The 24,591-nt window shown below is 41.1% G+C and overlaps 1 protein-coding gene across 1 annotated transcript in view; it reads right to left on the reverse strand.

Moving 5' to 3' along the window:
• Positions 1-770: 770 nt before the first annotated feature.
• Positions 771-24,591, reverse strand: part of LOC108799582 (aldehyde oxidase-like) — a gene marked incomplete at its 3' end in the record, with an annotated part of 57,982 nt that continues 34,161 nt past the window's right edge. The window contains exons 16-26 of the mRNA XM_018571463.1: positions 22,551-22,655; positions 22,288-22,457; positions 20,609-20,735; positions 18,996-19,118; positions 15,615-15,711; positions 15,041-15,165; positions 10,062-10,195; positions 5,663-5,750; positions 4,490-4,576; positions 1,731-1,922; positions 771-998 (exon numbers count right to left, since the gene is read on the reverse strand). Of these exons, the coding sequence (XP_018426965.1) occupies positions 771-998; positions 1,731-1,922; positions 4,490-4,576; positions 5,663-5,750; positions 10,062-10,195; positions 15,041-15,165; positions 15,615-15,711; positions 18,996-19,118; positions 20,609-20,735; positions 22,288-22,457; positions 22,551-22,655 (1,476 nt within the window). The remainder of the gene's footprint in view (positions 999-1,730; positions 1,923-4,489; positions 4,577-5,662; positions 5,751-10,061; positions 10,196-15,040; positions 15,166-15,614; positions 15,712-18,995; positions 19,119-20,608; positions 20,736-22,287; positions 22,458-22,550; positions 22,656-24,591) is intronic.

Genomic DNA, 24,591 nt, shown 5'->3' on the forward strand with positions numbered 1-24,591 from the left:
CTGATCCAGCCAGCCCGGATCGCCGCTATGCGATCCGGGCTGGCTGGCTGGATCAGGCAGAATTCGGCATTTAGCCGAAAGTGCCATTTTCGGCCGGCGCCCCCTCCTTCACTTTTCGCCCGGGGGCCCACGCCCCTGCTGCCCCCCGGTTGTTACGCCACTGCTGGGCTGTATGATACTGGAGCATCACCTAAGAAAACAATCACAATATAAGAAGTCCCCATGACCACTTCTTCAAGAAGTGTTGATAAATTAAACCTCATTTATCAACATTACACTAGCATCATAAATTTGGTGCAAATATATTCCGCGCAAGCTCAAACACTCTTGCAATTGCCATGATAAATTCCCCCCACGGTATATTATATAAGTGCAAAACAAACCTGTTGATCTTGTAAAAAAAAATACAGAGCTCTCCTGTGTCCTCTATGCACTTCCTGTATTATGTCAAACAGCCCTTCTATTTCTTGTCTTGGACTACAGAGCGATTAGCCTTTACATTGTACATTTCTGAGAGTAGGAGTGGTTGGCTTAACAAAAGACAACTGGGAGGTCTGACACCACTCAGCCCACAAAAACAAGACTTTGGAGCTGAGTGCATTTCTGGCAGATCAACTTGTATTTTTCTGTACGTGCAGGGGGAAAAAACTGCACACGCTTACATGTGCTCTAATATTTATTAGTTGCATTGCTGTATGAGGTAGAGATTGTGTTGGAGAAACATTATATCATGTGTTTTTCAAGAGTGTAACCAAAAATACATTGCTTACTTGATTTTGAAAGGCGTCACTAAAGGCAACAGGAAATTTCAAGGGTATGAGTGCTATGCCTCGTTTTATCCAGGGATTCGCTTTGTTGAATTGTTTTATAGCTTCTCTCCTGGTGTGGTAAGCTGAACTTTCCGCACAACTTTCCCAGCATCTTGTCAGATTGGTAGTATCAAACACCTGCTTGTAAGGGGTTGTAACGACTCCCCTGTACATGTTCAGCTCTCTTACCTAAAATGCAAAAGATAAGCTATATGTTAAAAATAACAAAGTCTATTATTATTATTATTATTTTTTTTTTTTAAATGATAATAAGTGGACTCCATAGTCCACTCCACATTGTATAGCTTCTTCCCCAGCCACAGTGGCCAGGGAATGACAAGCCTGAATGCGGGAGTTACAAAATGCTCTTCACTTCTGGATTATTTCACCAGGGGGATGATCAATGAATGGATGTTCTCTAATCTTCCTCCACTCTACCAGTTCACAGCTGCTATGACTGTCCTGGGTCCACAGGAGGGGCAACATGGTCCAAGAAGATACATGATGGGGGGGGGAAGTTGGACAGGAAGTGGTGAGACATACTGGTGCACTTGGAAATGATCAAATGGCTTTACAGCAGCTGAAAAAGCTGGTAGTGTGATTATAGGCATGTGCTACGTTTAATATGATAACCCACTGTGTACAAGGAGAGCTGACCTTTTACCAAAATACAGATAGCAAGTCCCCTCATGCAATAAACAGAGATGTTCATAATAAAAGACATTGATTCTGAATGCAGATGTGTGACTTTCATATCTATTACCAGTATGTAGAATGCAATGTTGGACCAAAATAGTCACTAAGGGTTTGTTCTGAAGAACGGCCACTTTGACTGCCACCACCCACGCCGTTCCATTTGAATGGAATTCTATTTCCAGGCACAACCAAGTATGTGACATGTACATGCCAAGTGTCACTTACCTGATGAGCTGGTAAATTGCACTTGGCAGCAACTTCATCGATCCACACTTCCGTGACCAGAGCTGACTGTGGAAACCCAAACCCTCGAAATGAGATATTGGATGGCAGATTTGTCTTGCATACTCTTCCAACACATCTCAGATTAGGGATAATATAGGAAACATCTGTCTGAAGCACTGAAATCTCCATGATCTATATGAATAAATAAAGAAGTATCACCAAGGACAAGTGACAAGCCTAAATAATAAATAAAATGAAGTCAGCTCCATCTTAAAGAGGACCTTTACCCATATCTTTAAAATAACAACAAACACACCTTTAGAAATGTTTAGTAATAACAATCTACAAACACATACTTCTAGATAACTTGTCGGCTTTGTATTATTTGTATACCTTATTTCTCTTTTCTTCCCCAGTCTTCTGACAGTGATCTTGTTTATTAAAGGCAGATTACTAGCTCTCCTATTACTTCCTGGAACTCTGGTACATGTGACTAGACATGTGACTAGGACATGTGACCATGCACATCATCTCAGGTGAGGAAAATGTCTTTCCCTGAGATCTCATGAGACTACAGATGAGATTTCCCAGCAATGCTCTGCTAATGACATGGCAATCCCAGTGCAGTGCACAGCAGGTTACACCTGACATGTCTATGGTATGATTAATCATCATACATATAGAGGGATGCATTGGTAGAATTAGATTTTTGAGTGTAAAGGTCCGCTTTAAGTATTTACAGTTTACACAGTGTAGCTTTGCCTTAGCAGACTTGGGCATTTATTAAAATTACAAAGGATTTAGGAAACAAATTGTGTATTGTGTATTTTCAGTAAGAAAATACTCTGAGCCATTATTACAGTGTTTACCTTGAAACTAAACTAGAGGACAACAGCTCAATATACAGTTATAAATACATCAATTTTAGGTTTTGCATTTCTGTCCATTAAGTCCTCCCCCTCTGCTCGTTCTGCTCTCTTTGCTTGTCACCTTGTTCCTTGTAAAGACATGCGCACACAGCAAACGTGACCGGGGCCCCCTTTCCAGAATTTTTCTTTCTGAATTCTACTGTAGAAGGGATTGCAATAAATTGATAACAAGTCAAATTTAACACAAGTTGCAGTTAAAGAAGAACTCCAAGGAAAATTATTATTAACCCTTGCAGTGGGGCTATTAACTTTTGCAGTGGGGCTACCCCCGCCCCCCGCTGCAAGTGTTAAGTGCTCGTTTTGGTTTAGGGAGGAAAGTAACAAAGGTTTACTCACCTGATCCTCAGAGCTGGCTTGCTCGGTCCTTGCCACCTCACTATCCTCTGCTGCAGCGGTCGATACACAGTAAGACATGAGGACGCCGAGGGACATTCCATTGTTGCAGCGTAGGATGAGACAGGCAGGAAGGGGTGCTGTCACAGCCAGCCAGTTCCGAGGATTGGGTGAAAATTTCTGTTATTTTCCTCCCTAGACCCACTGCAAGGGTTAATAATAATTTTCCCTGCAGTTCTTTAATGAATACATACCAGCATAAATTAGTGTTTTTTATTTATGTCTGGAGTTCGGCTTTAAAGTAATTTTTATGTGACATATTTAGACCTTCAATACTTGCTCTTCCATGTAGCCACCTTGCCCTAAGCAGAGGGAATCCCTAATTGTAGTCTGCTAATTTGATAGTCTGTGTTCACTTGGTTTCTCATAAACTCCCTGTTATTTTTTGCATCTGTCTGCTTTTGGGTGTGACCTTGCCACAGAGCAGAGCATCCAATAATATGAGGTATGAATATATGTGTCTCCCAAGCCAATCACTCGGAGGTTCACGGCCAGTGGTGCAAGCTGGGGGAGGACATAAATATTCAGGGCTGACCTTGTGAGAGTCTCTTTTCCCCCGTGCCTACTGCTGGGGGGATGGTGCATGATGTAATGTGCTGTCTGACCAGGTCTGCAGCCTGCAGGTGAACAGAGTCGAAATCTGTTCCTGGGATGGAGAACCAGAAATGAAGTGCCAAAGAAACCAGGATGGGTTCTACAGCTAAAGTTCTACAATACACAGTGTTTAAAGGCTCTCTGCACTGTGAAGCTGGGAAGTGGTCGGTGAGTCTGGAGTTCTGTACGGTCCTAGATGTCTGTAGCCATTTACCCTCTCTCTCATTAAGTTGCTGATGGAATAAAACCTTTAGTAACTGGCACCCAACTTTACATTCACATCCCACAACCGGCTAAGGACTCATCACTGAGGTGAAATGTCAGCCCACCCTGAAGTCCCCCACATGCTCCTAGCAGTCAGGGGGGTGCTACACATGTTTGTTGTTGTATTGAATGTAGAAATTTGTACATTAGCAACTAGAGACAGGATCAATCAGCTACTGCAATCAGGGTTTTAATCAAATTCAGGGTCCATGGTCAAATTCACCATTTACAGCATCACCCCCAAATGGTTAGAACCCAGAAACTGTACTATTCATTTCATTCTGTATGACATTTGCACTCATTGTCTTATTTGATTTAACCACATTTGCTCTCAACTTTTCCATGTTATTTAACAATGAAGGACACAAGACTATAATTTATAGTTTATCTGTTGATGTCACAATGTATTTGTTGTAAAGTAAATTTTACTTGGTTAACAGTTTAACAAAGTACAATATTTAATGAAAAAGCATCTGATCTGTCTGTCTGTGTTGCAAATGTGTGCTCGGCTGAAATTGCCCTTAAAGTTGCCAGCAATTTAATATACTATTCAAAGGTGTAAAAGTGCCTATGACTTACAAATATAGATTCTGTCCCCGAACATCCACCATTGCTGTATAAACTGACATCAGCCGCTATGATTCTGCCATCATTCATATATCCCACCTGTAAAACAAATACGCATTAGTGTTTTTCTAAAGGCCCACTCACACTATACTCGAAGCGTTTTAGCATGCGGGCTATTGTGAGGTGACAGATCGGTTGGATGTGATGCGCTGTCTCAGCATTATGGGCGAAAACAAAAGAGAAGGGCGCCCACCCTAGTGTAGATAGTTTTTAATGATAAAAATAGAAGTGCAGAATAAAAACATACTCACAAAATTGAATCAAAGTAAAAGTATAGTAGGCAAGCCTGAATTACATCTAAAAACAGCTGCACAGGTGCCTGTATAACAGCACAGGACTCCTTCGATGACACGTTTCCGGGGCCACGCCCCTCCATCTGATGAAGGGGGCGTGGCCCCAGAAACGAGTCATCGATGGAGTCTGACGAAGGGGGCGTAGCCCCGGAAACGCGTCATCGATGGAGTCCTGTGCTGTTACACAGGCGTCTATGCAGCTGTTTTTAGATGTCATTCAGGCTTGCCTACTATACTTTTAGTTTGATTCACTTTTGTGAGTATGTTTTTATTCTGCACTTCAATTCTTATCATTAAAAACTATCTACACTAGGGTGGGCGCCCTTCTCTTTTGTTTTCTCCCATAGTGTTGCAGCTTCCCAGGCTGAATTGGGGCAGCGCACCACAACTCACATCCCTGTTGTCTATGTACCCTACTGGTGACTGGTGTTGCTCAGTTGCTGAAAAATGCCAGCCACTACTTAAAGTGTACACAAGCCATACCAGTTACAAAGTGATATTTTACATATGTTACTTTATCAATGCGTATTACCTAAAAAATGAAAGTCTATACACAACCTGATTCCACCCCAATCTGATTGCCCAATTCCGCCCCGGTTTAGGCCGGGTTTCCTTAGCAAGGGGGGAGTATGACCTCTTCCAGCCATTGGTAGTGTTTATTGTTGCTAACGGTAATGAACAGTAACAAAGGTCTTCTAAGTTGTTATGAAGTCTCTGTCCAATGGGAACTGTCATGGCATTCAGTATGAAGAAAGGTTTATTTATAGAAATAAAATTCAGCATAAACAGAAGTTGATTAATATGAATGGCCAATTTTCTTTACAGAACTCACTTTATATTTTCCAAGGTAGGGGTGTCGTCCTGCAGTAATCAGCATATCTTCAGCACGCTCCAGAATGCAGCGAACAGGAAGTTTGCTTCTAAACAATACAAACACAATGGCTTGTTTAAAGACAGACTGGACACACATTTCTCTGTTTGCATCCATGGATTTTTATTAAACATAATAGGACCTTGCCTGTAGATGGCAGTGCCTGTGAGGAGCCTGATCAATTCTCCCCCCAGTGATCTACATTATATCTACACCCTACCCTGCTGGCCTCTGACAGATAGGAAAGGCTAATCAGAAACAAATGGGGCATGCATTGTACATTCTGTCAATTGTTTAGTAAAGCAGTCGATTCAAAGAACTGGGGTCCTTGTGCTTTTACTTTTTGGTGAAGAAGTGTTAGTGTTTGAGTAGAGTAGGGATGAAGTTCAGGTTCACTGCCACCATGGGTTTTCAAATTCAAATTTCAATTCAATTGGAATTGAATGCTTGGCTTAAAAAAAATCGCAGGTTCACCACCAAAAATAAGGAACAACCTATAATGCAGTGTTTTTCCTGGTCACAAGGGGCCAGTAATTTAAAATAATGCATACAAACCCCTTTCTATAAAGGAGTGTGTGACGGACTGGCCTGGTCCAAACCCACTGTTACGTCAATAACACGTGACTATATGCAGTTCCGAACCGAGTGTTGTGGTGATACCACTCCCAGCCTCACCCTGCACAGAGATTTCCCAGCTCATGGGACACCAATCTCAGGTCAGCAGACTGACAGCGATCATCACTAGTGTTTGTTTAACTCTGCAGTTAACCCTTTACACACACAACAGTAGTTGCCACCATGTGTTTTAATGGAAACATGAACTCAGCAAACGCTGTAACAATTCAAAAACTTAAACAAAGCCTATGATACTATTGTCCTTTTAGACTAGAATATGACAGATTTCACTATACAGTAGCACTCTTCACAGAGACAAGGATACTTTAAGTTCTTAATTAGAGCTTAGAGATAAGCTTAACCATTTTTAAGATCATCCTTTAATAAAAGAAATGCTGCAGAGAAAATATACAGAGAAAGATGTTAAGAGAGACAGAGATAACAACAGTAAAAATAAAAAAGGAATAAAAACGAGATTATTCAACAGTCTTGGGTTTATAAGTTTTAACAGAGTCCAGTTCAATGCACAGAAGATGGATCTGAATGGCTCTTTCTGCAAGTAAGGCTTGCAAAGATATTTCTTGAGGTTAAAGGCGAACTCTTCTTGGATGTTACACAAGCTTCTCCTTTTGATGTTACAAAAGGCTCCTCTTGATGTTAAAACAAGAGCCTTTTAGCTGCCTTTGCAGCATCTTTTTGTCAGTCCTCTAGGGGGTGTCATGGAGCTGGCCCATATGACAGGGCTGGGGAGGGTGGGCAGAAGGGCTAAGCCTTTACGATGTCCTTCTCTGCTTCTCTCAAACTGTCAATTTATAACTATCCACACAATATTTAATATTCTTACATATTATTGTCCAATAACCCCTAAATTATTGTGCATCATGAAATTAGCTTTAGATAACCAGGAGGGTTAATGTGGCTTGTCAGCCCTCTGACCATCGTAAACCCACCCATTGATTTCTCTTGCCGAGACACAGCTATTTAGGCAATTAATTTTACAATATCACTCTCCCAATTCCGAGTTATGAAAATTGGGTTAATATTGTCACTCTCAGTTTATGATTCCTTATTTATCCACCAGGTGATCTGTAGGGAATTAGCTGAACTGTGCAAGACAATTACCATTGTATTAGCAATTTACAACACCTATCGTAAAAGATCATTAAGGCTAATCCACCCCAGGCCTAGGGAAAGCTCTAGATAAACAATCCAATTTGATCAAAAGAACCAGATTAGCCGACATCTGGTGCTGGAATTTGGGGATGCCTAAACAAAATTATGGGCAGCCTGAGGTAATTTGAACTAGAAAGACTGAATTTTTCCCACAATAAGGGAAGAGCGAATTTCATAATGAATGTTCATATGCTCAAACCTTATTACCGTCACAGGGTGGACTCGTAAAAGCCACTTTGCCAGTGTATTGAAGCTTTTAGGAAGGGCTAACAGCTCTGTAGAAGGAGATTTTTTTTACATTTTTTTGCATAGGTAAATGTTCCCCATGGCAGTGCCCACCTTTCCATCTAAATATTGCAGCTTTCACTTAATTAGAAAACTAGTAGGTGCAATCAGGGTGTGTCTGAGTCTAGGGAAAAGCATATGTACAAGGGAGAATCAAAAAGTAAAGGCAAACTACATTTACAGTAACAGCTTTAATAGAATTAATTGTGAGCACTTGAACATTTGACTTTTCCACATAGTCCCTATGCAAGATGCACTTGTTGTATCGTTCAACTAGCTTCTGTATTCCTGCAGAGAAGAATCTTTTTGGCTGCTACTGAAGCCAAGTGTGCACCGCTTCCTTTACTTCATCATCTGAGGTGAACCTACGACCGCGGAACACCTCCTTCAGCAGACCAAATATGCAATAATCGCTCAGCGGCAGTGACAATTCTCTCCAGAATACTCCAATCTTCTTCATAGAAGAACTGGGTTACAACCTCCACATGCTGCTTGTCAGAGCAGAAAGCTGTTTGGAAACCCATTGTGCACAGACATTCCAGTATCCCAAGTTATACTGAACTATGGCAAATGCGGATCCATATCTGATGTCCAAATGTGCAGCTAACTGGGAAACTGTTATCCGTTAATCTCCTCTATTCAAGGCATCCGCTCTCCTTGTGGTCTTGTGTGTGCAATGTTGATGAGCGACCAGAACGAGCTTTGTCGGTTACACCTGTTCTTCCCACTCATAAACATTTCATTGATTCATGGTGCTATGACCATACTGTGGCAACATCCACTGGTTTCACTCCCTCTGCCCAAAGAAAACACACTGCAGCACGTTGTTTTTCGATGGTTCAATATCGCAACGGGGTGTTCATGTTGCTGTCCTTATGACAACCATTCAACTAAAGTGCGAGCACTGTACTGCACATTGTCAAACTATCCAACACACTAAGTATGCTACATTGTGCAAGCTTCTCTCTGTTCCGATTACCACGTAATTTATAAATTGCTTTTACTTTTTGACTCTCCCTCATATTTCTTGCTGTGTACTTGTTGCAGATTCTCCCTCACTTCCTGTTTGGTAGAACCATTGTCAGCAGGACAACCATTTAAGGTAAATCTCTCCAACCTGAGCCCCAGATAGCAGACGGGAGTTCCAATCTTCTCCACTTGCTTCAAAACTAGAAAAAAATGTTTTTAGCTTGACAAACACTTTAATACAAGATAATATAATCCCACAGAACTATGGACTTTTTTAAAGGAGCACAACAGAAGCTGTCTCCCTTCAGACATTCTGTCTCAGTAAAATTGTAGTTGGGAGCCCCAGGAAGGGATAGTGAGGGGGATGAATCACTGCGCTGGCTCATTCACTTCTTTATGTAGATTTTAGCTCTGCGTTCAGAAGGCTTTTTACAACAGAGTGTTGAGGAGAAGCCGGAAAACAGAAGATGAGTTGCCTAAAGCCCACCTGCTGTCTACTTGTAAAAATACAATATAATTTGCAATTTTTTTATACATACACCTGGCTGAAAAAATATTCTTCAAACTTGTATTTTTTTTCCACTCTACATTTCCTAAATGGCCTAATCCTTGCCCAAGGGTCATATTAGCAGAGGGAATATAACGCAGTTTATGGCCACCCTAATACAATAAACAGCACAAGAAGGAAAGTTAAAAGGCATTGTTACAAAGCAATCCACAATTCACTTTACCAGACCAGGCACAAGGACCAAATACAAGCTATTAAATTCTTGCCATGGGTCATGCATTAAACAGGTTGTCTCCTGCGATGCATCATTGATAAGTCAAGGAAGATGTGAGAACTAGGGATGCACCGATATATCGGCGCCGAAACATATCGGCCGAAAATTACACTTTTGGCATAATGCCGAAAGAGCCATGTTTCGGCCGATACATCGGCGCATCCCTGGTTTCTTTTCTCCCTGCTGGGCGCTGTTCCAGCGGGGAGAAAAGAAAGTAACAGCCGGCCGAGCGCTGCGTTGGAGAGCGCTGTGAGCGGCTGGCGTCAGCTCCCACACCGCTCTGCCGCCTATCACAGTCCGGCAGAGCGGTGTGGGGGCGGAGACAGCGCTGTCACAGGAGGCTGAGCGCTCCTCCCACAGAGGTTTTAGAATTTCCATTTCGGTGCACCTCTAGTGAGAATATTAGTCACAACTATCATTCTGTATTTGTTTTTTTGTAAAACAAACCAGTTAGTTCCAGAGAGAGATACAGAATCAATATAAGGTCTACAAATCAAATATTATGACTCATCATAATGGAGAAAAGTGACACTTACTTTTTAGCCGCCACAGCTGTGATCGCCGCTATGTAGGCTGTCTTCACAATCTTTCCACCAAAAGCCCCTCCAATCCTTTTCACATGGCAACTGATGCGGTTAGCGGGTATGCCTAACGCTTTGGCTACGAGGTTCTGTATAAGAAAAATATAAACATGCATACCAACATTTTTTAACATATTTTAGTTTGAGCCAGTGTAGGGTTATGCATTATTTTTTTTAATGCAGTCATAGACAAGGGATGTTAACTAGCCTAAAGTGACACTAAACTCAGGAGTTAAATCTTAAAAATGCATTCAAGTATGTTAACTATTAACAACAATGTATCTTATTTGTGTATCACTCAGCCGTAGATCCTCAAATCATCTCTGAATTGGTGCTGACACTCCTTCCTTCTGGTGGGTGGCTACTTTTGTTCCCCATGGTCCCTGTGTGTGTTGTAAAGTAGCCCCTGCTGGAAGCTTGCTCCTGTGATGGACTACAATCTCACGATTAGTCTACAGATTTTTATTGAAATTATAGTCCATCACAGGAGTGAGCTTGGAACGGTGGCTACTTAACAACACACACAGGGACCATGGGGAACAAAAGTAGCCACCCTCCAGAAGGAAGGGCAGTGTCGGCACCAATTCAGAGATGATTTGTTCTTTAATATTTGCATAAAACCAACATTTTAGTAGTATTGTTTTAAAACACCAGACACACACTCAAATACACAGTTCAAATACATATATATTTATTGTTTTACCTGCCAAAGGGTTTTTAATTTTGGACACATTTCTTGTAATACTCACACACCCCTGCTAGTTCGATTTATCTGTGTCTTGTTTTAGCATTACTTTTCCTGAGTCAGCTCCCTGCTCCTTGGATAGAGGTAATGACATTGATTGATCTTTAAAAGAGGAGGCTTGAGGAGGAGTGGTGACATTGGAAGCTATATTGCCGAATAAGGACGTGGGTCAACTCACTGGCTATGCACTGTGGCAGTAATGTTAACCTCTTACCTAGAGTCCTATTACAATTTGTTGCGTTGTTTAGGACATGGTGTTCGATTTATATAGCTAGGGTAACATGTATTGTAGAGATATGCATTTCAGAATATCACTAAAGGAACATTTACCTTTTATTTTCTGCATATAGCTATTGACATATTACACAACTTTTCACTGTCCTTGTCTCATTGTTTCTTTAATGTACATTTGGCCTATTGGAGAAAAACATAATGCAAAAACAGGGAGAAAGTAAAACCCCAGGCGGCCTGGATCAGGGGCTGACTGGCAACTTTTAGCCCAGGGGGCAAGTACAACCCAGAGGCCCATGGTGCAGCAACTTGGCCCCCCTCCCGCTCTGCCTCTTCCCCGCAGAAAAAAAAACCTTTAAATATTACTGGAATTGAACCTGCAACCTTAGCTATGGCAAGCCTGTGCTTTAACCACTACTCTATAGCCTCTGTATTGTAAGCATAGAAGCATTTGAAGGATGACCTATCTGCACTACAGAAGCCTCTCCTCTGCTTACAAAAGTTTGTAATTTGATATTACATAACATCAGGACATGTATCCGTGGTCTTTGGTTTTAAATGTGCGCTCCAAAGTCACTGTTTTGATGGAAAACTGCCAGCTTGTGGCAAACATCTAAAAATTCTGCCTTACAACTCCAGGCAGATTGTAATATTGCAATAAAATTATTGAGTAGCCCTCTTACTCCCTTCACAGACTTTCATAGCACTGGTCCTTTATGACTGACACTACACCCACATTAAAAGTCACCTAATTTTACCCATGGGTGTCATATATAATTGGAAATGGAGACGCAAACCCCTCCTCTAGATTGACGCTAAACCTGATTGACAGGGCTGTGAGTTTAAAGGAACAGTTTGGGCTTCATTTTGCTTCTCTCTTCCTCTTCTTGTGTGCTGTCCAAAACTCTGTACACTAAACCCATGGCAGCATTTTACCTGTCAATAAATAGGAAGATGCTGCTGGGAAATGTGGTCTCTCTTACTTATGCAACTCTCCTTTACCTATTAAATAGATTTATTCTCATCATGTAATAGTGCAAAATGTTATATTTAGTTTTTCTCGGAAATATTTGCTTACTGTCTGTTTATTGTATTCGCCTGTTTGTATATGTGAATACCTTCTGCTTTAAGAAAAAATGTCTGTGCTACACACTAATTAGAGAGGACTGTTTGATTGTTTAGACCCTTTTCACCATAACCTGCATGGTTATACTGTTCCATTGGGACACAAGCCCACCCATAGATGACGTGGTTTTAATACACTGCAAGATGGTGGCCAAATAGCCTGAAACAGCTGCATACAGTTTGAAATAAATGGCTCTATAATATTAGGCTATATTTGCAAAACATTTCTGGATGTGAACCTGGCCAATGAAGGTGAAAAACTATGATGTGTATGGCTCTGCCCATTGTCCTGAAATGGGAAATAATCCTCTTATTTTAGGAATATGCGATTGAATGAGACATGTGAATGCCTTCTGTTTTAGGAAGGTTTTACTGTGCTGTTAACCAATTAGTTTAGGGCGTTTTGAGTGCTTTCATCCCTTCTCACCATAACCTTTATGGTTATACATTTATTCTAATGGATAGCTGTGATAATCACTGGTGTTATTTTTCTATTATTATTGGCAAATGCATAGTAGTTGAACATAAATGAAATGGTGGTATAATAAAGGGTTGGCGGCTCAGTGTGGTATGAGATGGAATAATGTGCACTCTGTTATAAGAAATGCACTATACCTCATGTAAAGTGTTGTATTAATGTGTCCCTAATTTCATTTGAAAAGAAAAAGGTAATTTTAGCATGAATGGGTCATTTTGCCATCGGGAGGCAAATATCCAAAAAAATACTGTAAATGGTTATGTTACAACCCTGCTTTTAAAATCTATTTCAGTAGACATCAATGGACTGAAAGCAAATCATTATATGCTACCAGAATTAGAAGGAAGATGCAGCTGTATGAATGTTTGTATTGTTTTTTTCTGACATTGAATGCGTTTAGTACCATGAGGTCATGGACTGAAACCTAAATGCATACTTTGTGTTTGCCACATATTCATGCAGCATAGAACAGCTATTTTATATCTTTCATGTCCTCTTTTTCTGTTCTGATATTTGCTGTTTAATTCTTCATAAAATGAAGGAAAAAAGGAACTGAGCATTTTTCTTTTAATTACTGGTTCAAAGGCCTGCAGGGTGATTTGATGATATATTTGTCACTGCACTACAGTTTTCTTTTGATTTTGCCCATAAACTCCAGCTGATCAAGGCATGCTTCATCCCCCTGAATGCACTTGAGGTTCATTACAATTCCTGATGTTTTCTTGGTTCCCTAACCAAAAGATGCTAACAAAATAACTGTAAAAATATAGCTATTTAATTCACCAAATGAAAAGGAGAATATCTGGGTGCACAATAATCATTAACACAAAGCACAGTTCTCACATTGCAAAATTCAGTACTTTAGTAAACACCAATATCCAGCAGATGGTATTCTTGCACTTTGTATGAATCCAATCTCCCTGATTCTTTTAATTTTTTCTATAGCCTTTATTCTTCTTTGCAAAGAGGAACTCAGAGACAAATGCAACTTGACATAACATTGTATCATGGCATACAAATTGAGACTGGAGTGAACAGAAATTTCAAATAAAACAATGCGAGAGCAATAAATCTTATAGTCCTCTGGACACATACAAATTGACCATTCCAGATATTGAGGTCTGTAACCTTTAAGTATAACCATGACTAACTTGTTTCAGGGGGAGAGATGTTAAACAGACAATGATGAGATGACTTCTTTATTATAGGTCATAAAGGTCAAAAACGAGAAGAGGGTGAAAAGACATGGGAGATATAAATGGTACAAATTAACCATCAATTGGAGAACATATAAAGTATCAGATAACACTAAGAATGAGAGGAAAATGAAGCTAAGGATGGGGTATGGGGTAAGACCCAGAGCAAAAGAGAAGTGGTAGAACAGAGGGGGATAAATAAGAACATCAGATAGGCAAGGGGGTCAAGAGATCAGGGCCCAGGGGAAAAGAAGCATGGGAGAGTCAAGAAGAGGAAAGGGGTGAGGGGTTACCCATGGGCCAGCAGCTTTAGGAGAGAGCCTGCATTGAGGGTGGCTGAGTAACTAAAGCCTTGCCTTCATCTAAGTGAATGAACTCAAGCCAAAAAAAACAGGTTTTGTAGTATTTTTCGTGTTTGTTTTGGGAGGAGGGAGTAAGGTCTTCCAATTTCCTAATCTCTTCCTCCTTGTGATGTCACAGTGAAATTGAAGGGGGTAGGGGAAGGGTCTTCCAGATATGGGAGATGCAAGATTTAGCTGTGTTGCATCCCCCATATCTCCCCAAAAATAAGACCTACCCCGAAAGTAAGACCTAGCACTATTTCTCAAGATTCCTGTAATATAAGACCTACCCCGAAAATAAGACCTAGTTTGGTGGTAGCATGTGAGGGGGAACTTGAAGAGCAGGAGAGATGGTATCAGCCTGCAGGGACATACTGTATCGGGATGACAGGGGACTCCCTTAGCCGGCGCAGTGAAGTACCATACTTCACCAACTGCTGACCCCCGAAGGCACTGCTTAATGTAATGGTACTGTACTGTAATGTGTACCGGTAAATGGTACCATACTTTACCGCGCTGTCCACTGTCTGATGTCCGCACTGCTGGTACAGCTGTCCGGTACTGTGACAGGCAGAGTGATACCAGATAACTTTGGATTGTTGTACATGAATAACTTTAGATTGTTGTACACATTTTGTTGCACATTAAAAAAAAAGACATCCCCTGAAAATAAGACTTAGTGTGTTTTTGTGGGGCAAAAAAAATATAAGACAGTGTCTTATTTTCGGGGAAACACGGTACCACAAACCTGAATTTCCAAAACAATGTGTAACTAATATATTCAGAATTATGCAAAGCACATTTTATAAGCCACAGACCTGCATGTATGTTGGATCCTGCGTTGCTGCATAAATCTCAATTTCCTGGTTCTCTGTTTTGGGGATAACACGGATGCTTTGAGTCTCCATGTAGAAATGCTCCTGTCCTCCAATATGAATCTCACCTGTTGCATGCAAGTAATAATAGAAGAGTCAATACATTTTATGCAGCTTCCACCTTGCGATGTGTATTCTTACTATATTATAACATATTATAGTAGTGAATCAGGTACACTCTCAGTTCCTTAGGATTTCAAGGATCACATTTTGATATACTATACAAGTGGTACTTGGATATATCTCCAACAAATAGTATTAAGTCCATACTCAGAAAACAAGCTAGGCACACACCACTGTTTTAGTCCACAAATCCGCATTTTAATTGAACTTGAATCCATGTTAATCATAAAGCGACATGATGCAGTACTGGGACAGAGTTAGAAGTTGGTAGACAACTATCACCAGCATTGTCCCTGTTTCTCAATTCAGTCCTGCTGTTGTGTGCACTGCATTATGTTATTTTATAGTTGATAAGCATTCCATATGTAAAGAAATTCTTACTTATTTTTCATACCTTCAAGTATGTTGTCTGCTGTTTTAAAAGCCTCATCAACGTTTCCATAATCTAGCTTTTTCTCGGGTTCAAAGAAAGAATTGTGTTTTATTGCATCCTGGAATGAAAGGCCTCACAATATAAGATGGATGTTCATATTGTCTATGTGACAGGTAATACATTGGATGCACAGCTTTATATACCAGATCAATATTCCTCAATTTCAGCTGTATGGTAAAGTGTATGGAAATACACTTTAAATGGAGTCTGGAAGGGTTAAAATCTCTGTCAGGATATATTTTTGCTGTCTATGTCCTGCTGCAGAGAATTATCTTTTAGTTCCTGTCCACAACAGGAAATAATAGGAAATCTTCACAACGTGAAGGAGTCCCATATTGGACGGTTTGCCCCCATTAGATGATTTGCACTTGTGTCTTACTCTGGTGACAACTTGAAGTTTTGGATTTCCCCTCACTTTCTGTCTCAGTGACAGTGATCACCAGGACAAAAAAAAGAGGGGTGAATCTTCCCTGTGGGGCACGGGCCGCAAGTAAAACCTGCCAGAGGGTCTAACCCTTCCCCACTTCATCCAAAACTTTAAAAAGTTTTGTCTTTACAGAACAGGAAACTCTGAATGAGGTACAGTATACAAGAGAGTTCAAATGCTTTGGGGCAGAGTGGCAATAGGAAGAGAAATTTGAAGGCCAAGCGCGCAGTATTATATATTAACGTTGTTTGAAGACTAGTAATTTATAATATGAATATTAAAAAGCTGTCATCCTTAGAATATATATAGGTGTCTGAGTATTCATGTTTATGTGGTGTGGGCTGGAGAAGGTAACCAGAAACCTTCAGCATATGCTTTCCTTGGGTGAAAGAACAAACAAGATTTTCTACCTGGTCCTGTCAATTGTTCCCCTAGGATTTGTTGGACAGTAGTTTCCATGGACTCAGTCTGGATAAAAAATGAATCAGATGACTTTCATCTCACGATGATCATTGGACCTTCTATATTGCTGGTGGAGCAAATTGTATTACCCCTGAAGTAATGATGTGGCTGATAGGTGGTAAACCCCTTTGTTTAGGGCTGGTTGTTCAATTCTTTTAACCAATTGTTTTCTCAGCCTAAGAATAGAGACTTTACAGTTTGCAGTGGTGTAATGTACCTTTAGATGCACATTAACTGCTGGCATTTGACCTTTCATACTTATAAAGGAAGGAAAACAGGTAAAGTATTAACTTAATATTTATATGAGGTATATATGATCAATGTTTTCATTAGTTTAACTTTATCCCCCAAATATTTAGATGTGGGAATGTTGGAGGCGAACTGTTTCCAACACGTCTTTTTTCTTATTGCTTACCATTCTCCCCTGCTGGCAATGCTAATTCCCTCTGTTAAAGGGTACCCTTTGTCTGATCATTGGCCAACAGTCTCCAGCTAGCAGAATGGAAAGGGATGCTTTCCTTTAATGTTGAACACTGGCGGAACTACCAGGGTCGCAGCAGTCGCAATTGCGACCGGGCCCTAGCGTTCCGCCTGTTGAGGGGGGCCCGGAGAGGAAGCAGTGGGCACGAAGCTTCCTCACGCTGCCCCCCCCTTCCGGTTAGTGCCACTCCCTCCCCCGTCGCGCCCTGAATGTACGGGCGGCTGTGCGGAGAAGTAGAGGAGGCTGCGCCTGTCCCTTGGCTGCCTGGCGGGCTCCGACACAGCAGGCACCGCCAGGCAGCACATTCTTCTGTTGGGAGAGGATGGACCACTCAGTCCCGCCCCCTGGCCGCCAAGGATGAAGCAGCTGTGCCTGCTGCACGAGTCAGGTAAGGCCAGTGTGGGGGAAGGTGGGGGCGCACGGAGGGGGGGAGAAGCTGTCATTATTATTTACATTATAATGTATTGCTGGGATTGGTAGTCCTACATAGCTGGTGGTATTCTGCATTGCTGTATGATGATTATACAGCGATGCAGAATAGCACCAACTATGCAGGACTACCAGTCCCAGCAGTACATTATATTATTAGGTAGGGATGCACCAGTGCCAATACTGGGCATTTTCACAAGTCCTCTTGAAAATGCCCCAATACTACGCACAGGCAAAATTACCGTGGAGGGTTATGTGGCCAGTCAGGGAACTCCATTTGCATGCACTATTTTTTCTGAGCGCACCGGAACTGCAGGCATTGATTTGTCTTGTGTTCCGGTGCAGGCAACCGCACTTTGGCCGGGGGGCTGTCTGCGGTGCCATTGTGTCAGGGATACCGGTAAAGGTGAGCCCACACCTGCGCAGGTATCCACACAGGCAGACCAAACACTTATGACCACACCAGACAGGGCAGAATGTTATATATACAGTTTATTCAACAGAAAACTAAACAACACCCAAAAGCAAACATAAATAAGTAACCTCACCCAGACTACTAGCAGGTAATGGCAACAGGAGGACAAGCACGTAATGGCAACAGGAGGAAAGGCAGGTAATTGTAACAAGAGGAAAGGCAGATCTACAAATGGGTAACCGGGCTCGGGACACAAACAAGGTACAGGACTGGTAACAGGACTCTGGACAGAAAGCAGGATTCTCTGGAACTGGGGACTCAGGCTTCAAGTTTCAGGAAATGATACTGAGCCATCATCCTGACTGCAGGGAGGGTTTAAATATCCTCCCAGGAAGCACCAGGTGATGGCTAAGTACTGGCAGCTGGGAAACACCCGCAGGTGAGCACTGGAGCTGCATGTCTCAGCTCCTGCGCCACCTAGAGGCGCTCTGGATCCTAACACATTGACTTTAATGCACCGCCACGCCCCCTCCCACCCCAGAACGCAGTGAGGTGGCCGGGATGCGATCCAGTGTGTTCCAGCACCAAATCGGGCCAGAACGTACTGGAGCTGGTGTGAACTAGCCCTGAAAGTTATAACATACATACTATTTAATAGAGAAAAAAATAGGTATCAAAATCATGTTTTTTTTATGGGGGGCCCTTAATGGCTTCTTGCACCAGGGCCCTGAGGTTTCTAGTTACGCCTCTGATGTTGAAATAGTAGCAGTGAATGTCCTATAAATGGTCTTTATTGGTTTTAATTATTTTAATGACTTTCTTTAATTCTTAATAGACTGAGAAGGGACACAATGATCAACTGCCCAAAGAGATTAACTAATGTTAGTATTCACTTACAGTCCATTTGGATATGATTGGGATTTCACTGAAGTAGCTATGCCAAAGTGAAGGCTTAAGGTACGAAAGTTTCAATGTCTGCAAGCTTGTGATATAGATGTATGGAACTGCTCTAATATCATTGACAAGTATATTTGTATATTTATATTTGATTTGATTATAATACAGTATTGCAATTGGTGATTAAAACACCAATAGTGTCACTTAAAATGCTGTAAAAAACTCTCATACCTCTATAGTGAGTATCACAGGTTCTATATCTTCATAGACAATCTTCACCTTTTTAGCTGCTTGTTTGGCATGCTCTGGTGTATCCGCAACCACAGCACAAACTATGTAACCAACACACAGGACCTTGAAATAAAGGCAGGCAAGTAATTTTTTCAACTATACATGTAAAACAGATCAACTTAAAGTGTATCTAAAGTGTAGAGAGTAGCGATAGAGATAGCAACACTGTCAGGTTTTTATTGCTGTGTCCGTGCTCTCTCTCCCTGTCCTGGTTACCACCATGTTTTTACCATTCTCTACTTTATCTAGAACTAAAAAAAGTTTGGCTTTAGATATACTTTATCATAATGTGTATTACTATATTAAAAGTTATTTATCTTTATATTTATTTTTGTAGCTACTGTATATACTATGCATGAGGACAACCTTTTTACTTACTGTTAATGATTGGCAGCCAGAGATCATGTGATCTAGTTATGATCTAGGTAGGTACTCGTTAACAGCATTTTTTTTTCAATTTATAGCTCTCTGCCTCGTAAATATTGACAATATTAGCCACTTACAGAATGCATTGTTTTTAACGATTTGGCTAATACACAGTCCTATGTTGGCTGACACACACTCCAGTCAAGATGATCTCATTTACATATATAGCTATAAAAACAGGGACAGTAGATTCCCTTAAACAAGATAACGTTTTTTTATCTGACTCATTTATATGGCAAAAACATTTTACAAATACTAGAGCAGTTAATGGGACGAAAATTCGGTGAACGAAAACTAAACGGAAATCGGACGGACAATTGCATGACAACTTCTGGTTCCCTGAACACTTCCTCTTCCTGGCAGTAGGCAGATGTGCACAATTCAGCATACTGATCTACCCAGCGGGACACCAGCTAACACAGCACCTGCTGCACAGCCACGAGCTGTACAGGAGACATCATGTCAGCAGGGAGAAAGAGAAGATGTATGGATGCATTTACATTTGATGCTGACGAGAACAAGCATGTTCAAACCTTAATACTTTAAGTAATAACAGGTTAATAGAGGTTTACTCCAGGAATATATAATGAAATAAGTTTGAAAATTCCAGAGAATTGCTTAAATAATGCATTACACTAAAAATAAACCCAATAGATTTTAGTCGACTAATATCGACTGGAATTTTCGTCGACTAAAACTAAAATTATTCAAATGACAAAAATACGACTAAAAATAAAAAATACGACTAAAAATAAAAAATACGACTAAAAATGTATTGTTGTCAAAAGACTCAAACGAAGACTGAAATGAAATTTGCTGTCAAAATTAACACTGCAATTATAACATGACACACACACAATGTTCTCAGATATGTTTGGCTTTAAAAAGCTGTTGGTTTACAATATCACCAATCTATATATAAGAAGTTGACCCCTTGCAGATGTTAAGGCTGTATAACTTTATACCCGCATTTATACCTACAACTAATAAACATGACATAATGGTGTTGTAATGGTGGCAGTACTCTAGCAAGCTCAACATCACTAACACTACTACATAACTACAGTATTGTTGAATGAAATCAAAATCAAATGCTGCCACATTTCTCCCAATTGTCCTTTATGTACCTTGTCAACTGCCATTAACTTGTCAGGCCAAACATGAAAAGAAAATTCATTCGATCCTGGAACATCTTTTGCAGTAATAACATCAACAACTCCTGGCATTCCTAGTGCTTCAGTTGGATCTAAGGATCTGAAATTGACATAGAAGTATTATTGCTGTGTTTGCTTTTACCTTGATATCTTTACATGAAGGATATCTTCACTTGTTTTTTGTGAGCACATATTTTCAGTTGTTATCAGAATGCTTTGCTTAGGGTAATTTATAAAATGACCTTCACAATTTACAAGTTTGCTCTTTCATATTTGTTATTGTATTAAAACTGGAGCATGTAGATTGTTAAATGTAGATTAGCCGCTAGAAGGAGCTCAATGGTCAGTGCAATATTTCTCTGAACATGTGACACAGGTGCTTTGAGTTGCAGTTTGAGTTGAGTTAACTTTGAATTGAGTTACAAGTAAAGCTACTGACTACCTCCAAATGATCAACCCTCTGCTCTAGAACCACCACCACTTTTGGCCAGAGCTGTCTGCTATATATATTACACAGGCATTGACCATTCATAATACCATTCACTGCTCTGTTAGTCCTGAATATTGTAAGTCTTCTTGCACTAGACAGGCTGCCTGCAGCTCTGCAGCAAATTCACATCCTTTACATGCATGGGACGTTAACACACATTAAAATTAGACTTTTTCCTAACATTAATGGTTTTACTCTTTGCCGTATCAACGCTCGATGTTAATGGATAAAAGATGATCAACGCTCGATGTTAATGGATAAAAGGGGAACAACAAAGAACAAGTTCATAGACTGGTTACTTAAGGTCTATTCACAAAAGGGTGAAGAGTTTGGAGAAGGCAGGAGAAGTTAACAATCTAGGCCAAAATAGCCAATTTGTAAAAATTCTCCAATTCAGCTTACTTTCCAGTTCAGCTACGTTGTCCTAGATTGTTCACTTCTCCTGCCTTCTCCAAACTCTTCACCCTTTTGTGACTAGACCCCATAAGTTTGACAAAGAGGTAAAGCGCTTCACTTACATAGTCCCATTTAAAGGATGAGGAAGGTTTATGTTGTGCTCATATTTTCAGTTACACTGTTCATTTTAAAACCTCAAGCTGGATCTCCTAGACTCTCTCCTATGTACCATGCTACCATTTTTAAAGTTAGAGCCCACCAGCGCAACCTATGAGAAAAATGATGGAATTTCTCCACAACAAAAACAGTGAACACCCATAGTGCAATAACCCCCTGTTATATGCAGATGTCAGCTGTCAGAATACAATAACTGGTGGAGGAGATAGCGCTATTTAAGTTCTTTAGTGTGGATGGGAGAATGAAGTGATTATTCTTGTTCAGTTTGTACAGAACCAGAGCTGGTGGGACACCTGTGTTATAACTGTGGACTTGTCCTGAGCTTTCCGGTGTAGAAAGGAACTTGCTTTACAGATTTTGCTAAAAAAATAATGACTGCCCTTAAACCGGCACATATTAAAACTGTTTTCCCCATACAGAAGACAATTTTATATATTGCCTAATTGCCATCTAAAATACTGTTGTATCGAACAAACATACGTTGTTAAAGTTGCCATTTCAAACAAGCCATAAAAAACAGAGACATACTCATCATTTCATGTGGATAATCAGATCATGAAAATAGTACAATGAAATTAAATATACTGACATGATTCTTGCATGAGCTCTAGAGCTAGTCACCAAAGCCATAAAAACCTCTCCATCAATGAAGGGCATATCATCACAGTATACTGCTTCACCGGACATTTGCATCATGGCTGTGCGGTGCATGATGGGACGACCAACAGGATCCTGAGGTGGCTGATGAACTGTATTGTCCTAGGCAGAAAAGAAAACTAATTGTGTAAGCTATGTTTACATGCCATGCTGTGACAAAACAGAAAAGAGGACAGCTATTGATAGTTTGCTGACTTGGTATTTCTGTATAGTCTTCAGGCTTATACCCTGGTTATTGCCATTCTTAACACTATTGTTCAGCCATATTCTGATAGATTGACTATGACCATTCAAAGTGAGCTGTGGGAAAAAGACACATAAATGAGATATGTACAGTATACATGCGCTACATTGTAAAGTAAAAATACTGCCTAATAGCAGATTTCTATCATCTAGAAAGGTTTCTTATTAGCCTTCTCTGAATTAATTTTACTTTGTTATTACTGAGCACTGGCTTTCTCTACGCTGATGACCAAGCCCTGCCATTCCAATGAGAGTGCCTCAGTAGCCAGTAAAAGAATTGTCACAGCACATGAGGATAGCAGTTGGTGGCGTTTAGCCTTCAAGTCATGCACAGTCATGCCTCATGAACAAATTGAACCATTACAATGCATCACAGAACTTTCATTGTAACATCAGCCCTGCGCACAGTGTTGTTGATATGATCAGGACTGGGAGACTTTCATAAATACAGAGCCTGAGGGTTTTTTTTTTTTTTACAGTGTTTCCACATTAAACAGCATGCTTTTGGAATTATAAACCCTGTTGTGAAGTGACACAGATACTACTATGCTCTTTTTGGAAAGCAGATCTGACAACTGCATAGATAATATGTTCATCACTTCACAGCATTTCATTCAAATAGTATATTGCAAAGCTTATGATTTCAATAACATGAACAGGACTAAGAGACTTATAGTTGTAGATGTATACCCTAAACAGGGGCTTAGATAAGGGGGGGAAGGGGGGTTCAAACCCCCCCCAGAGTGTCCTGGCAGTGGCTAGCGAGGGGAGGGCAGAGGGGGGCACGGAGTTTAACAGCGTTCTGAAGGCTCCAGAAAAGGGCCCATCTAAAGGGATGTCCTGTTTGCTAAAACATCGGTGACCGCTGGAGCAGACGCCTATGTTTTATCAAACAGGACATCCCCGGCATCCCTTCAGACGTACATATTTCTGCCTGGCCCTGAATGATCTGTACATGTCTCAGTGCGGGCCCTGCAGGAGACAGGGTGTCCTTCCAGTGATCAGGATCAGAAGGCTGCACAGAGACAGAGCGGGCAATCAGGTAGGGGGGGGGGGGGAGGGGGCTTGTATTAACTGTGAGAATACTACTTCTGTTTTTAGTCCACTGTGTCCCGAGTCTAGTGCTTTCCTATGTCCCGAGTATACAAAATAGCACTGGAGAATGAGGTGATTTGAAGGTGGATCAGGGGAAAACATAGGCAAGGGAACAGTTGGTCTACAGCAGTGGTTCTCAACCTGTGTAAACTCAGGACCCACATTTGTCCTTGGTCATTAGGTCGTGACCCAAGTTGCACTGCAATGGAACGCACGGCATTGCGGTAATGCACGTTACAATGCGGGCAATAGAACTGTGGGTGGGAGGTGCGTTTGAGGTGCCATTCAAATGAATGGCAATGCAATGCACTCCTCACACCAAAATGCATGGTAGGTGCGATTGCGAAGTACAGTGCGTTAATCGCAGCGCGCTGTACTAGTGTGAATGGGCCATTAAAAACAAACAATCTCACACATACACACTCCAAAAAAAAGTAATTTTTGTAAGATCCACCCAATCTCCTTACCTTGTCAGAACTGGAGTAGATCCTTAGCCTGGGGCCCAGTGTGGGCAGCTGTACTGTGATGGAGCTCCATCCATACGTGCATTGCTTGTGCAGCTCCCTTGCACACCCTGTAGAGGTGCCGGGAGCCAGAATGTGGCGTCACACCGGGCCAGCCACCTCTACAGGACATGAGAGGGAGCTGTAAGCATATTTTGAATGGCTGCTTGGCGCAAGAACTGACAGTGCTGTGCTAGGGGAAGGCTGAGGAGCCTAGAAAAGTGGAAGGCACACGGGGACCCACTGAATACAGGCAAATAGTCCCACTGCACTCCTGACCGAGAAGCCCCATATAATGTGTGTGTGTGGGGGTGGGTGGGATGCTGAAGTGGCCACGGATGTCGGGTTTTTTTTTCAAACCTTGGTGTGTCTGCTAGATAAAGTCTTATTATTTG

This window comes from Nanorana parkeri, unplaced genomic scaffold (assembly GCF_000935625.1).
Source record: "Nanorana parkeri isolate BGI_ZX_2015 unplaced genomic scaffold, ASM93562v1 scaffold1763, whole genome shotgun sequence".
Lineage (NCBI taxonomy): Eukaryota > Metazoa > Chordata > Amphibia > Anura > Dicroglossidae > Nanorana > Nanorana parkeri.